Here is a 15586-nt window from a genome sequence, read left to right as displayed (position 1 = left end):
TAAAATTTTGATTTAGAGCAGCATAAAAATGTTACATTAAAAATTTTTATAATTGCGCAACATAATTCTTTTAAATAATTTATGTTAATTATATTTTGTGTTATACATATCATGCGTATAGATATTATGTCTCTCTAATGAAAAGCACATACTTTTTCGTAGAATTATATAATATTATAAAAATTATTATATAATAATTATAAAAAAGATAATTAGTCATAATTAGTTATAATCTTAATAAAACTATATACATATAGCGATTCTAATAGTTTAATTAATTTGTAAAATACATAATTGATTCAAGCACATTCTCTATATTAGGTAATAGTTTGATGACGATATTATTATTTCATTTCCACCGCGTCCATTTCATTATTATTATTCTATTTCGGTATCTACATATATATTATACATATATCGGACATGTAAATTTTATTTTATAAAATTTAGTTGAAAGCGAACCTTAATTGATCGGGTATCGTTATTCAAATGCTTTCCGGAAATTTTGTTGTAGTAGTTAGCGAATTCGATGTACATATCTCGGTCAGCCGCATTTACATACCAATACATACGTAAAATATTCCATAAATAATTCATCGAAAGATGAATTCTGTTGCACGTAAGCGACTTTTTTTGAGCCGGTCGCCGTGACTGATTAAAAACTCGCAGTTTAATATTCCGATTTCGAGTAGCATTCAAGTCGAAACTGATAAAAAAAAGAAAGTATAATGGCTATCCAGTTTGACCAGTGCGACATCCACTTTGCGAAACGACCACGAAATCCTTCTCCGCGTAGGAAGGAAACGCATTGCAACGCTTGGATGCGCTTCGCAGCGGTGGCGCGATGACATCAGTGATAAACGACGAGATCAGGATGACGTGTAACATGAGGTGCGGCGGCCGAGAGACGGCGAGCGAAATTAAAGAGCGATAGATGGATAAGCGGGACCGATATATAAAAGGCAAGAAAGAGCTTGCATGGAAGAGGCACGAAGAGAACAAACCGAAGGAAGAATCGGAAAAACCGAGAACAACTCCGCTTGACGAAGTGAACAAAATCGAATGAAATCCCAAGGGACGAAAATCAAATGCGCTTTTACAATATGTGTTCTTTATCACTTCTGAAATTGTTTTACAAGTTTCTTTTCTACATTGACATCGCATTTTACTAAAAATAGCTACTTGAATTCGAAATTTAATTTACTATGGACTGTGAATATAATGTGCGCAATCGCATTATGAATATTTAAATATTTCAATAGTTATTATAGAATAGTTATTATATCATGTTCATGTGTGTGAAAATATATTAATTTAAAAGGTATGTCCTCTGAAAATTTCAAAAAATCGATTTTTAATTTTTTGCATTTTTTTGAAGTTTTAAGTTTTTTTTTTGAAGTTTTTTGAAATTTTAAGAAGATTTTAAACCGAACTTGATATCAAAATTCTCAAAAATTGGCCAAGTTATTTAAATTTATAGAAAAGCGGTCAAGCTATCATGCAACTAACAAGTCGAATCGTAATCGTAATCGAAAAGCACCTGCCTAAATGTTATTTATTGCATTTTCAAAGAATTATTGAACAATCTTGCAAAGATTCGAGTGTAACTACTATATACTGTAAACTAAAATTAAAAGTTTCAAAACAGTTGTTTGTTAGATATGTATATTTAGCTTTTTGTAAATTATATTAAAAAACGAAAGTCTAAAATTACAAAAGTATCATTAGTCATACACTTGGATCAAAAAGGAAAAAAATAGAAATACATAAAATTAAGGTTAACAATGTAATTTGCTCAAAGATCAATGCGGATTGCACTACTGTAGAATTTTGGACACAATGCGAGAGATTTGATAACATCGTAGGACTTTGTTAAAAAAAGCTGAAGATGTGCTTTTGGAAATAGAAAGCGAATAGAAATAGTAACTTTATGCTGCTGGAATAGAGCTAAGATAAAAAAAATTCCATTTTATTGTACACAAAATTATTTCTTTTCCTCTTAAAATCATATTTTTCGAATTGGATGGCAGTATTTCTTTGAAACTAATAGTTTGATTAACTTCAAATTTGACATGAATATTTTTAAGAAGATTATCTATAATATAGTATTTTCGATATGTTAATTTATTTGCTAATAGCTTTTTGAATTTTGATTTTTAAAAAAATGTTGCTTTTCAAATTAAATCCATTTTCACACTTCTCAATCCAAAAGAAAAATGTTACGCTACATTTTAACTATTATATTTATTTATAAGAAAATATTTTACTTTTTGATTTGAGATTATCCCTTTTTTCAAAATTTTCCACTCTGGCCGTGACAGAAAAGCTTTGCGGAAAGTTCACAGTCTACATTTTTTTTTATCAATGTCTTTAATAAGTGATAAATTTGTGATTTAAATATTGTATAAGATAAATCCCTAAAATACAAATTAATTCTACGCAATAGTTATTTTTTAAAAAAATCTTGAATTTATGCTTATTTTAAACCCTGTCAGATTAGGCTAATCTTTTAAGAGATTTCAATCTAGATTTAAAAAGAATTTATCTTCATTTGGATAGTTTACATCATATTGGAAAGATAAAATGGTTTACCTAGCGAACTTTAACGAAGTTTTGATCATGTTTCTAATAGATTCTGATGTGATGAATAGATTGGTAAAATAACAGTTCTCCCTTAAAGATAAAGTTTATTCCTTAATTTAGATTTCACGAGAACGATATATTTCTTCATTGAACTTGTGTTATGAACGCCGCATTCTCATGTGTGATGAACGGAATCTCGTCTCAAAATCAGAGCGCAAGTCTTGTATTCTTTGTATCGGTAACTGCGAGAGAAAGAGGGATGACTGAATGACAGAAGAGGGAAGAAGGGAAAAAAAACGAAAAGACGCAACGATGCGCGGAGGTGCGGAAGATGGGGCTGAAAGGGAACACCCGACCTGATAGGTGAGTGAGAAAGGTACAGCGAGCCGAGCAAGCCGCAGACACCGTGATACGTCACCTGGTGGAATAAGGATGAAGATATTAGCGTAGTATATAAGCGTGGAAAGGACGAAGCGGAGCAAGCGTGGCGGCGAGAGAGAAAGCGGGAAGAGAATCAGGTCGGAGCAAGACGCACCATTCCGGGATGTAACCATGAAGAGGACAGAGATGTAGAACAGGCAACTGAGAAGAGAAAGAGGAGAGCGCGATGCGAGGTGAAACGAACGAGGAAAGACAGCCGAGTAGGACCGAGCGAGAAATCGCGAGCGGTACCGAGAGGTGCAGAGAGAGAAAAGGAACTTTCCCGAGGTAGAGACCTACATATTCCGTGAGGCCAATGAGACGGCGCAATGTGGCGGCATGGACTCTCCGTCCTCCTCTGGTCCCGCTGGTCTGGGTCTCTCCGTCCCGACTACGGCGCCGTCGCTCTGGGACGGTGGGGACAAGCGGGGATCCAAAGGCGGCTCGTCGGCGTAGAACGCTGCGAGAATTCAGTTGCTCACGAGCATCCGCCGACTGACGAACATGGTCTCTCACACGTCGAACAGCGCGAGTGCCGTGCTCGCGATGTGCCGTTACGCTATCTTCCTCGTGGTGGCAATCGTGGCTCTTAGTAGAGCCGACAATGCTGAAAATGGTCTGAAGGTGGAGAAGCTCTATATGCCCGAAGTATGCGACGTCAGGTCGAAGAAGGGCGACCAGCTGACCATGCACTACACTGGCACGCTTCAGGACGGCAGCAAGTTTGACTCAAGGTCAGTGATAGCACGCGAAAGGTCGGACGAGTGACCGCGACGAGGAAACCGCTGAATTTGAACAGATTGGCGTATAAGAGATGTGTGAGAACGATTTTCTTGATTACTTGTTTATTAACAGAATTGCGTTGGTAGTGGAGAAACGTTAAAATAGAAGAGAGTGGAGAACGTCTGTGTTCCAAGAACACGATGACGCTGACGTCATACATTAGTGACAAGAACTGGGTTAATATGTTTGACAAATATGACAAGTCTCCTTAGTGTCATAGAGCAATACAATATTCTGCGTGTTGTCAAGTTCGATATTTTTTTGATAAATTATTTACACAAGCTATACTTGGGTTAATTTAATAAAATAAAGTTTTTAAATAATATAAATAAAATAAATGCGAAACACGCGTTGTATCACACAGCAACTGCACAAGTGGAATAAAAGTGAACTGATGAAAAGGAGCAGCTGATGTTGTGCTTCTAAAAAAGGCAGATTAATTCCACTGAGTTTTAAATTCTTTTAGTGTGATATACTCTGGCATTACAAATAATGTTTGATCTAATAGAAAGTACTAATTCTGGTTAATAAAAGATGAAAAATCAGAAATTCTTGGACTAAAATAATTATGAAAATAATTGTGGTTTTATTACGTGTAAGAGCAAAGAAATTAGATACAGCAAAATTAGGTACAGCAAAAAATTATAAGTACATTGACAATAAAAGTATGTATGTATTGAATAATTACTTTTGCTTTGTATTGACGTGATATACTATCAAATATTTTTTCATTTTTTATCTATCTGATTATTTTGAAAAAGTTCGAGAAATTTATCATATATTCAATTAAAACAGTATTCATAAAAAAAATAGAGTTTGGAAAAGTATCAGAGAAAGTTAAATAGCAAAAAGTAGAGATTCTTTATTTTTTTAATTTATTTAATCTATTTTTTAAATATATAAATCTAATAATAATTATTATATTTTGAATAACTATAGTTAAAATTATGAAATTTTAAACGAGTGTATTAATTCCAAAACGTTTCGATAAGAAAGTAAAGAATCAATTTTAAATTTTATTAAAATTAAAGAATTTTTTCGATTTAATAAATTTAAAATATTTTAATTTTAATTATAGCATGAAGAAAAAGAATAAATACACAGCGTAGCTTAAAATAAAAATGCAAGAATGTCAAAAAATTAATGTGAAAACATTCTTGATTGTAAAATAGCATATTCAATGATAATATCAACCGTTGTGCAGAAAGAAAGAAAGAGAAGAAGAGATAATACGACTATCTCAGATGAAATTTCCAACGTAGACGTGCGTCATTGGAGGACAAAAAGATGACGAGTATACTCATCGTTTCTCCCACTGCGAGACTCGCTGTTCGAAAGTAACTTTTTAACATATAATGGGAAGAGCATAGACTCTTCTCAGCTATTTTGAAATCTTTGCTTTCACATGGAAATGTGTGACCAATGCAATAATAGTGGCAAATAACGGTAATAATTGCATGGAATGTAAGCTAAAATATGGATAACTAAAAGTATATCGTGTCTTATTCACTTTAAATGGATTATTATATATAAATATATATTTATATAAATCTAAGCGTATTAATCTAATCGCGTATTTTATATATATATATATAACAATTTGTACAGTGAAATTATACAGTGAAATTTCATAAAACACGTTTTGCATTTTTTTGCGGGGAGCGAAAATTTAACAAAAATATTTTTTTTTTTAAAGATTTTCTTATAAAAGAAACATCTATTTTTTTTGTATCTTGAAGATTTAACGGGCGTGTAAGAACTGGCACGATAATCTGGTTTAAAAGCGATTTGTCAATATCTGGTACGATTACTCTTTGATAACCTATCTTTTGAACTTTCTTTAGCCACGTCGATTGTGCTCCAAATCGGATTTGGCACGAGAGCTGCCTGCGTTCTGTACGATATGCGTCTCGCAATTTTGTACGATTAACTGCTTGTATATTTTGGAGTGACAGTTCACTATAATCTATGATTGATAGATCAGATCGTTCTGATTCCAAGATATGATAAAAATTTCCTGTTGCTTTTAGTGCTAAATAATACAATTAAATTATATATGAAATAGAATTTGATTCTTTTTTATAGTTGAATTTATTCTCGTAAATGTAAAACATTTCTTATTTGAATAATATTTTTTATAGATGAATATTTGAATGCAAAATACCTAGTTTAGGACAATCCTAAATATAATGAACCGTTTATATATTCATATTTTGTGCAATAACTGTAGAATGAGATATTCTTATCTTACATTATTCCTTATGTAACGACAACTGTGGACATAATATTTTTTATAGTTGATTAAAGAACTTTGATTAAAAAATCATTATAAGCAAATATTTATTAATTGATTAGATTTGTGCAACAAAATGTATTTTTAGCATTAAGATATCACAGGTCATTCTTGATTTAACAGTGTTATCATACAAGTGATAGAATAATCTCTATATGATTGGAATGATTGAATTAAAAAAAACAATGTTATATCTAATAAGAGATTACTTTCCAACTTATTTGTAATACAATTTGAAAAAAAGATATCATGATTCATATATATAAACTTATTCTTCAGCTTTTCAGTTTGCGAAAAGCTAAATATATATACATATATAGATAATTGACCTGAGACTTTTAGTTTACAATATTTACTAAGTTTCACAAAATTGTTTCTTTGAAATACAAAAACACAAAAGACATTCAGGCAGATATGCTTTCCAATTACGATCTTCTCAGTCGCGCGATAACTCAATTACCTTTCTATAACTTGAAATTTTTACGTTGAATTTAGCTTAAAACTTTTTCAAGACTTCAAACTTTAAGAAAATATAAAAAGCCAAACATTGTTCTTTTTTTTTTTCAGAGTGAACAGATTTCTTAACTAACCATTTCCAAGCTACCTTATGCACAAAATAAAATTTTATGCTTAATTTCTTTATTTTCTTTTCTTATACGCATATTAATACTTCATTGTCTGAAGTGATACGATGCGCAACGGTGTATAGCAATAATGAATAATGTATAGATTAATGCTTCGTTATACGCAGTTTGCGGCGTATTGTAATCTTTCTGTAAACACATATATAAATATTCTCTATTTTAGAATATTATAACTATGTCACAATACTTCATCAAATATTTTCGCATATATAGGTGATTAATATTTCAGCATGGAGAGCTTACGTACTCAACGTACAACATTACTATAACATTTCACACCGAAAGATAATACAACGGGCATATGTGTGTACATTATTATAATTATATTTCAATTCATAATGTTTAATACAGCATAATACCGCTTAGTTTCGAATGATAAATGCAGCGTAATGTAACGTAATATCAGCCTACGTGCTGACGAGATTCATTTTACCGATCTTGCGCAGAATCCTCGTTAATGAAATTATCGAGTTCGCAACTCAATCAACTCAATAGCGCACGAGACTAGAAAACTTTTTGATCTGGAAGTATGCATGTCCTTTTCTTAAATAAATGAATTCCAACATTCTTATACTGTGTTAATAGATTCAATTCATTTTATTTATTACAATGGAATTCATCATGGAACTGTTTTTTTCATATTTATCGTTAGTTAAGCAAACGATTGGTGAATATTTCAACGTGGAGAATGGTCGCTAATGAACGAATCGAGTTGACCTCTTTTCAGTGACCAAATTGTTTCTCGGCCCGTTACGGACACCGTTAATCGTACGTCGGACAACCCGCACCTGGAAAACATACTGTTGTACTTTAAGAAGTAAGAAAGAAATAGCGTAAAGCAAAGTTAACTTTAAAACTATTTTCTTTCCTCTACTATTAACTATTTTCTTTCCACTATTTTACATAAATTTCCACTTGTTAATTTTTCACTATATTATGTTATTGTTATTGTTAGAATTACGGAGTAATTTCTATTTAATTTTATTACATTAATTTTTTTATGAGAATTGAAAGAGTTAGAAAATAAATCGAATTTACAAACCACGAATGTTTTGAATGTTGTATTCAAATATATATTTAATTAAATATAATATATAAAACGTTGAAAATTGAAATATATAATGAATTTTTGTTACAATTTTGTATTAAATAAAATATGATGTTTGTTAAACTATTTGAATATATCTTAATTAATTATAATATTCTGTTTATCAAATTACTTGAATATGTTTTAATTAATAACAGCAATAATTTTATACGTTTAAAATTACAATAGTGATTAGTAACAGGTACAAACAAAAGAAAAAGTAATAACAGAAATTATTTATTTATATTTGCCGTGTATTAATTGTCAAATTTGCACTAAAACATTTTTCTATAAAACTATGCCACGCATCTTTTGTTAATGTGTTAATGAATTGTTATTTTTATTTAATTTCGGCAGAGCAAATTCTCTAGCATTTCTCTAGCAGAAATAAAAAATAAAATCGGAGATTCGTGTATAAGGCGTCACGTTTAAACCGCTAGTCTATCGAGAATTACCTCCATTTACCGATGCTCCACGTCGATTCGACTGTTTCTTGTCGAGAAGCATCGCAATCACCTGTTTATCGCCTCGCATTCCGCTCAACTCCCATTATCCTTTTCCATTCGTGCCGCCTCCACTCGCGAGAAAGCGAAGCACGTTAGCGAAAACGTTGACTCCATTTGGCACGAGTCTAGTTTGCCCTCGAGGTGGATTCAGCGGCGCCGGAGTTTTCTATCGGATCCATCTCAGCGGAACCGAGTCCTTACCTCGAGTAAGTTTTGCACATCCCGACGAGACTTTAATGCACTTCGCGACGTTTCCACGCGAATTTTGTCTACTTCGTCACGTATATCGAATCCTTTTTTTCTTCGCAATGCGTAATATGATTTGAAAGAATCTTTATGTAGATCACTGCTGGCATTGATATATTGAAAAAAAAAAAAAAAATACATAGATATTGTGGATCATAAAGAAAGTTAATAAAGAAAGTTAAATTAATTAATTGTAAATATAAGAAAAAAATAACAAAAGATTATAACTTCAGAAAAAATCAGATCGACAATGAATTGTTTAAGTACATATTATAAATTAAAGAAAATTTATGAAAAGAAAAAGAAATTTACTTGCACAGAATGTATATTTTATTTATTATGTCTTTAATCAATGTCTTTATCAATAATATTTAATTTCGATTTTGCTGTTTTTTATTCTTTTGAAAAGTAAAGATATATAAAAATATTAAGAAAAATATTAATTATTTTAATATTATGATATTGGTTACTATTAAAACTAAACATTAAAAAAAGCTAAAATTGACTTTATATTTAGAAAAGAGATCTTACGAATTTCTAAAAGATTCAGATAATTCAGATGACATGATTTTTTAAAACATTAATTGATCTATTTTACGGAAATAGGTTGCCATGTATCAAAAAAAGTTCAGTTTTTTTTTAAATAAAAATTATATACAGAATATTGTAATGTGATTTTGATTTAGTGATCTAGTTACACATCCTTTTTTGAAATGTATTTTTATAAGAATAAATGACTAAATATTACAGTCTAATTTTATAAAGACACAGAAACACGAAGAGTACATAGTTAGGTACACAGTTTAAGAGTACAGAGAAAAATAGATTTGCAGATATATGACAATATGCAATTATAGATATATTTAAATTCGTTGAAATTTGAACAATACAAACCGCATGAAATATATCAATAGTTATATAATAAGTAACATATTTATTGCCGATTAGATATTATTATCTAGACACGAACAAAAGGCTTATGCGGGTTTCCGGAATAGTGAAAATTTCTTTTGCAACACATGTGGCAAATGAGGAAATTTTACGTACCCACAGTAACTCTCAACCAGCATCTTAAAAAAAATGAATTATAGTCTAAATACATTAAAAATATTTATGAACTATTAATTTATCTGTGAGCAGATAAATTAATAGTTCATAAATATTTTTTTCGTAGTGTGTGTTTGTAATTTTATTTTTAATTATTATTTTAAATATTACAATGATAAAATATTAAAATGAAGGAATTGATATAAATATTGTATATTAATTCTATAAAGCTATGAAAATAATAATGAAAAATTATAAAATTTTTTTATATTTTAATTTCTCGTCATTTAGTTTTAATGATGTATGTATCAAAATTGAAAAATTTTTTAAATAAAATGAATTTTTTAAATAAAGTGAATTTGTATACGTGTGAAAAATACTTAATAATATAATAATAATAATAATATTGATAATTCTCTTTTACATCTATATCTTGTGTAAATTGATATCTTAACATGCATTCTGATCCGTATTAAACTTTCTAAATTTAGATATAATTATTTAATTTAACATATTCGTTGCATTGCATTTAAACAACATTTATATACCTCTCTAAGTTAAACAAATTATTTTATATCTTGATTGAGTAGTAAGTATATGATAATATTATCAAGTCTATCAATAATCTTTGCGATCTTAAAAATAACAGATTTGCTTTTAACATCATATCAATACTACATGCAATTTGCGATAACAAGCGTACACGGTAAATTTAGTGTGTGGAAAGTTCACAGATAGATATTTGCCACATATTTTTTTAATGTACCCCTATTTTTATTTAATTTTTTATATTTTTTGTTTATTTAGAAACAGAAGACTTAATAAATTTATCTGACAAAAAGAAAAGTGCATTACTATCGTACGCTATTAATTTATTATAGTTCTCTTTTAAATAATCATTAATTATTAATTATGAAACAAAATAATTAAGAGAAGTATAAACACAAATTTTATGAAAACAAAAATAGATCTTGTGGCTAGAAATTCTTTTCACAAAATAATTCGCTTTTTATATCATACAAGCGATTGCACAAAGCATACATACTTTTAATTGAAATTAATGAGTTAAAAGTTTAAAAGTTTTTGCAGAAACGAATATTGAAAGACTATAAAACAACGATACGACAAATAACTTATTATTCTGTGTAACCTACTGTATATATAATTTTGAACAAATTTCGCGCCATTCAATACTTATTTATTATACAATGAAATTTTACAGATAATGAGCAAACTATTGTTTTCGCAAATTGGTAGTTTCGAGTATCGATCAGTTGTGGAATTGTAACATTTGTTGCGTACGACACGTACAGCTATGAAACATAGACGCTTACTTACGAGTCTCACGAAGTCAACATCGTGATCAACGTAACTGATGAATGAGAACGCGCCGTATTGTCCCTACGTGATTTCCAGTTAGATTGAAATTGTTATTAGATTAACTTTATAGAAAACGAAAAAATTAAGACAAATTAACCTTTCATTGCCTCTATCTTAATCTTTTTCTTGATATTATTTCACAATTGCAACTTGCTATGAAGTTAATACAAATTTAAATTAAAATTGTTATATTTTCTAAACTAAGGTAATAAAAGTTCGCAATAACGAAAATAAAAAAATATTTATTTTATATTTCTTTATACGATTACTTTGTTTCTTTAAACAATTTGTATTTACATTCTATGATCTTGATTTAATTTATATACCGCTCAATCAAAAGTAAATACGTTAGTTTAAAATCGAAATTATTAAGACATTCACGCAATTTTTTATATAATATTTTAATTATGCAGTCGGACTATGTCCGATGCTCTCTTAATGTTACATACTCTTAATATGTATATATATGTAATAGGCTACATTTCTATGCAGTTTGCGTATACGAAATAAATTGAAGCGAGTTACTTGCAACGCAGATGTCCGCATTTGTGAGTTGCATTTATGCGCTTTCACTGGACTGACAAGATTAGAAACTCGTATACATTTATTATGACATTTCTTCCGTTTTTTGCCTCTTTATTAAGAAATGTTACGAAGAATAGTTTGTATTTACAATGTAAATCATTCTTTGGGTAGGTGTAAACACTGCAATTAGGATATTCTAATTATACAACGGCATTTGCAGAGAGATTATCTACTTAAATGAACAAAGTTGCAATTGCAAAATGACCGTTATAATTACTCCGACCATCGGAGCAACGGCCTTCGAAGGGCTGCATAATAGTTTGCGTGTTGAGCGAAAGCCTGACCGAAGGCCGATTGCCTTAGAAGTTAACTCGCGAAAGCAGCGCCTCCAGGGTGCGATAACGACGAAGCAAGGCACGATAACGTTATCGTACCTTAACGTCGCTTACAACATGGATAGAGCCGGCCGTCAGCCTGTCGTCTGTTATCTTTGTACGCTTTCCTTTAGTAGAAGTTGATCGTCGAAGTGCTATATTGATATACAAAAGATTATTGTTCTATATTTGTTTGATGAACTATCTGAACTGTTCACAAATTATCTGAACAACCAGGAACTCCAAAGGTTGCTCCAAATAAACTGCAATGTCGATATTTTATTTGAGACAAGTGTAAAAGTTCTTTTTAATTTTCATCTTGAAAAAAATAAATTTTTAAATAAATAGAAAAAAGAGCTGACGATAAAAACAACAAAAAATTTTGCACAATTTTTTTTACGTAAAACATTACTCAAGCTATGATTATTTTACTGAGTATTAATATTTATTTGAATCAATATTACCAATATTTAAAAAGAAGATTTTTAATTGTATTTTAAAAAATTAATACGCGTTACATAATAAATAAAAAGTAAAATTATATTGTCTATTTATTGTGTATGTGTGCATATGTGCGCGCGTGCGTGTATGTATATGTGTATGTAGAATCAATATTACGGATATTACTTGGTATAAACGTAAGCTTGGTATAACATTCTATGTATGTAAGCGTAGCGAACAAGATCACATTTCAATTCATAGAGCTTATTAAAGTGTCAATCAAACAATATAGTAATTTACAATAATCGAATTTTATTATCGATATATTTTATTGAGTTCGCGATATTTAAAATGTTACAATGGTATTCGTTAATCAAATTACAATAACATGATTGCAGCTTTAAGAGATAGTCGAAAATGCATGATATTATATATAATTTCCTGTCTCATTTAATGCAACATAAATGTTGTATTAATCTGCGACACTATTTGTCTTATTTGCTCTCGCGTTTGACACATTTTCGTTTGACACATTTTTTCAATCTTCTTCCACTATTAATTGATTATTTGATGTATTATGTTTTTAATCGTGGAACTTTTGTGCTTTAATTATTAATTATTAATAAGTTACTAATTGTTGTTTCCAGTTAAGTAATACGAATAACAGCTATAATATACTTAAAAACAGTATTTAGCAATTTATTCTTGAACTACACACAGCAGACGATATGTATTCAAGTAACATAATTGAGAAGATTAAGATATAAACTCAAACAGTAGAGTGCAAAATTTTTATAGATAGAATTTTTCATTTTAGTAGAAAATATAATATAATATAATAAAATAACATAGTAAAATAATATAATAAAATAAAGATTAAATTGAGTGCATAATTATCTATTACATATACTGTCGTATACGCATACATATAAAATACACACACACACACACACACACACACACACACACACACACACACACAGATGTATGTATCTCTACTTGTTTGTTATGATTCATAAACGCAATAAGTTTCAGTTTGACATTTCGTGAAACACGCTATATAGAGTCCAAAAATTATTCATAATTCAATACGCCGGAAGTGAATGTCCAGCTTCCTCTACGATACGAGTAAACGGGATCTGTAAATATGTAATGCATAATTCGCCGATGCCGATGCGGTTATAACTGAAGTGCTTTTTTTATTAACGGTATCAGGAAATACTCGTAATTCCGATAGTAAACGGTAGTTTCGATAGTACGCCTGTAACCTTTAAAACTTATCTTGTAAAATAAAAAGTATCTGTAGTAAGTATATATCGCATATGTGCGTATTGTATATGCAATTTGTGATATTTTATCTGATTACTACTATATTATTATTACTATTATTCTGTTCTTAATTCATTTTTCACTTTGTTTTATTTTTTTCAAGATATATTGTTATATTTTTCTATTTATCAAGGTACACATTCCCACATTATTGAATCAAATTTTTATATTTTTGTTTAAAAACTTTTATTATTATTAGGATATTTATCTTTTCTATTTTTTTTTCTTCTCTTAAATTTTTGTATGTAGCGCAATATAGATACTTATTTAATTATAATTGACTAAACTGTAAACTGTAAAATATATTTTGATTTAAACATAATAAACTATATTTTATAAATTGATTAAGATGCTTATGATTAAATTAATAAATTAATAAAATAAAAAGGTAATTAGATGAAAGAAAGTTATCACAAAAATTTTAACAGTTTTTCTCTAACAGACGACAATCTCATAAAGAATCTAAAATTAGCAATTAAATTAATAGAAAGACAATAATAAAGATAATAATAGAGAGACAACAATTTCTCTTGCTGAAAAAGTGAAAACAAACAATATGCAATATTTTTTTATAATACAAAACTCAAGGTTTCTTTTTCATTCACGATCTAACATCCTATCCTGTCGTCTGTTTACTACATTTCTGTCGACTCGTAGTATTCGTCGTTGAATCTTTCATTTGGACATGTGACTCAATTTCGGTCCCACAGGAGTTGACTCGAGGCAGATCGAGATGGCTTCTGAGGCGATTGCCGAAGGGTGTCTGCTCTCCTCTCGACGGAAGCGAACGAATAGTCCTTAATAATTGATATACGACGGCGACTGATGTCGCCAGTCAATCGTCAGATCTTTTGCTCAACGAAGGAAAGATTTTTATAGTGGGCACGGGGACAGTTAAACTGTAACTTTATTAGATAACGTGGAAAAAAAACCTACATTTCTTGATAGAACATAATAAAAGATAAAACTATTCACACATGCGAAGTGCGTAGCACTAAATTTTTTTATTAGAAAATAGATTTATAAAGAATTACTATTATATATTTAGGTAAAGATGATTTTTTAGTAAAGATTAGTAAAGATGTTTTTCCGTATGGTTAAAAAGTGAGGAATTATATAATTATTATTTTTGTATTCTTCTAAAGATTTTCATATAGATTTAATTTTAGATTAAATTTTTTTTATGCTAAAGAAAGGACAAAAAAAATCAAATGTTAAATTCTAACTGTACATTAAGTTCACATGAAAAATTGAAATTCTTTTCAAACATACATAAATATAAATGTTAACGCTTTAATGGAGGCTTTAATGGAAGCGCTAGTTAATTCTTTATTAAACATAAAGCCTACCGAATAAGTGGCAAACAAGATGGAGCTATCCCGTTTCTTTGTGCAAGATTTAATCAATGCCAGCGTCATGGTCTTCGTTTTGGAGGGCAGCGCGAAAGCGTCGAGGGGAACCTAAAGAGATGGATAAGAGAAAACACGGAAGGATACTGAGGTAATACGGTTGCCGGTAGTAAATGTTTTTCCTTGCGGGAAAACTTACCTAAAGGGGTTGCTGCTTCTAGAAACCGCAAAACGAGGGTGAACTGGGACGCGTTTTATTCATACCATGTTTTTTCTCCTTTACGTACACAAAGGCTCTTAATGAAAAGCGTATAAAACGTAAATTAGTCGGTCGATGACAGGCCCTTGGCACATCGTAATTTAATATATAAACGTCGATGAATTGAAGAAGTGAGGAAATGTCTGTTTTATAAAATCGCTATTGCTATGAATCGATATGTTAATCGCTAAAAGAGCATAGAATCATAAATTTACTTTATAAATATACATTTTCTTATTACAACTTTTAAAATAAGTTTATTATTAACTTTATGCAAGTGAAACATAATACTCTTAAGATTTATATCCTATTTCTGTTTT

The 15586-nt window shown here is 29.8% G+C and overlaps 1 protein-coding gene across 2 annotated transcripts in view; it reads left to right on the top strand.

The window, feature by feature from the left end:
- The first annotated feature begins 3443 nt into the window (after nt 1-3443).
- Fkbp14 (peptidyl-prolyl cis-trans isomerase Fkb14) overlaps nt 3444-15586 on the top strand; it is a 56489-nt gene continuing 44346 nt past the window's right edge. Inside the window, exon 1 of one of the 2 annotated variants that reach the window (XM_011638606.3) lies at nt 3444-3737. In XM_011638606.3, coding sequence (XP_011636908.1) covers nt 3508-3737 — 230 coding nt within the window. In that variant the 5' untranslated portion in view covers nt 3444-3507. The remainder of the gene's footprint in view (nt 3738-15586) is intronic. The other variant, XM_011638607.3, reaches the window with a different exon arrangement.

Source organism: Pogonomyrmex barbatus, unplaced genomic scaffold, assembly GCF_055798465.1.
Source record: "Pogonomyrmex barbatus isolate J1 unplaced genomic scaffold, ASM5579846v1 scaffold20, whole genome shotgun sequence".
Classification (NCBI taxonomy): Eukaryota; Metazoa; Arthropoda; class Insecta; order Hymenoptera; family Formicidae; genus Pogonomyrmex; species Pogonomyrmex barbatus.
This window is presented reverse-complemented; position numbering and strand designations above follow the sequence as displayed.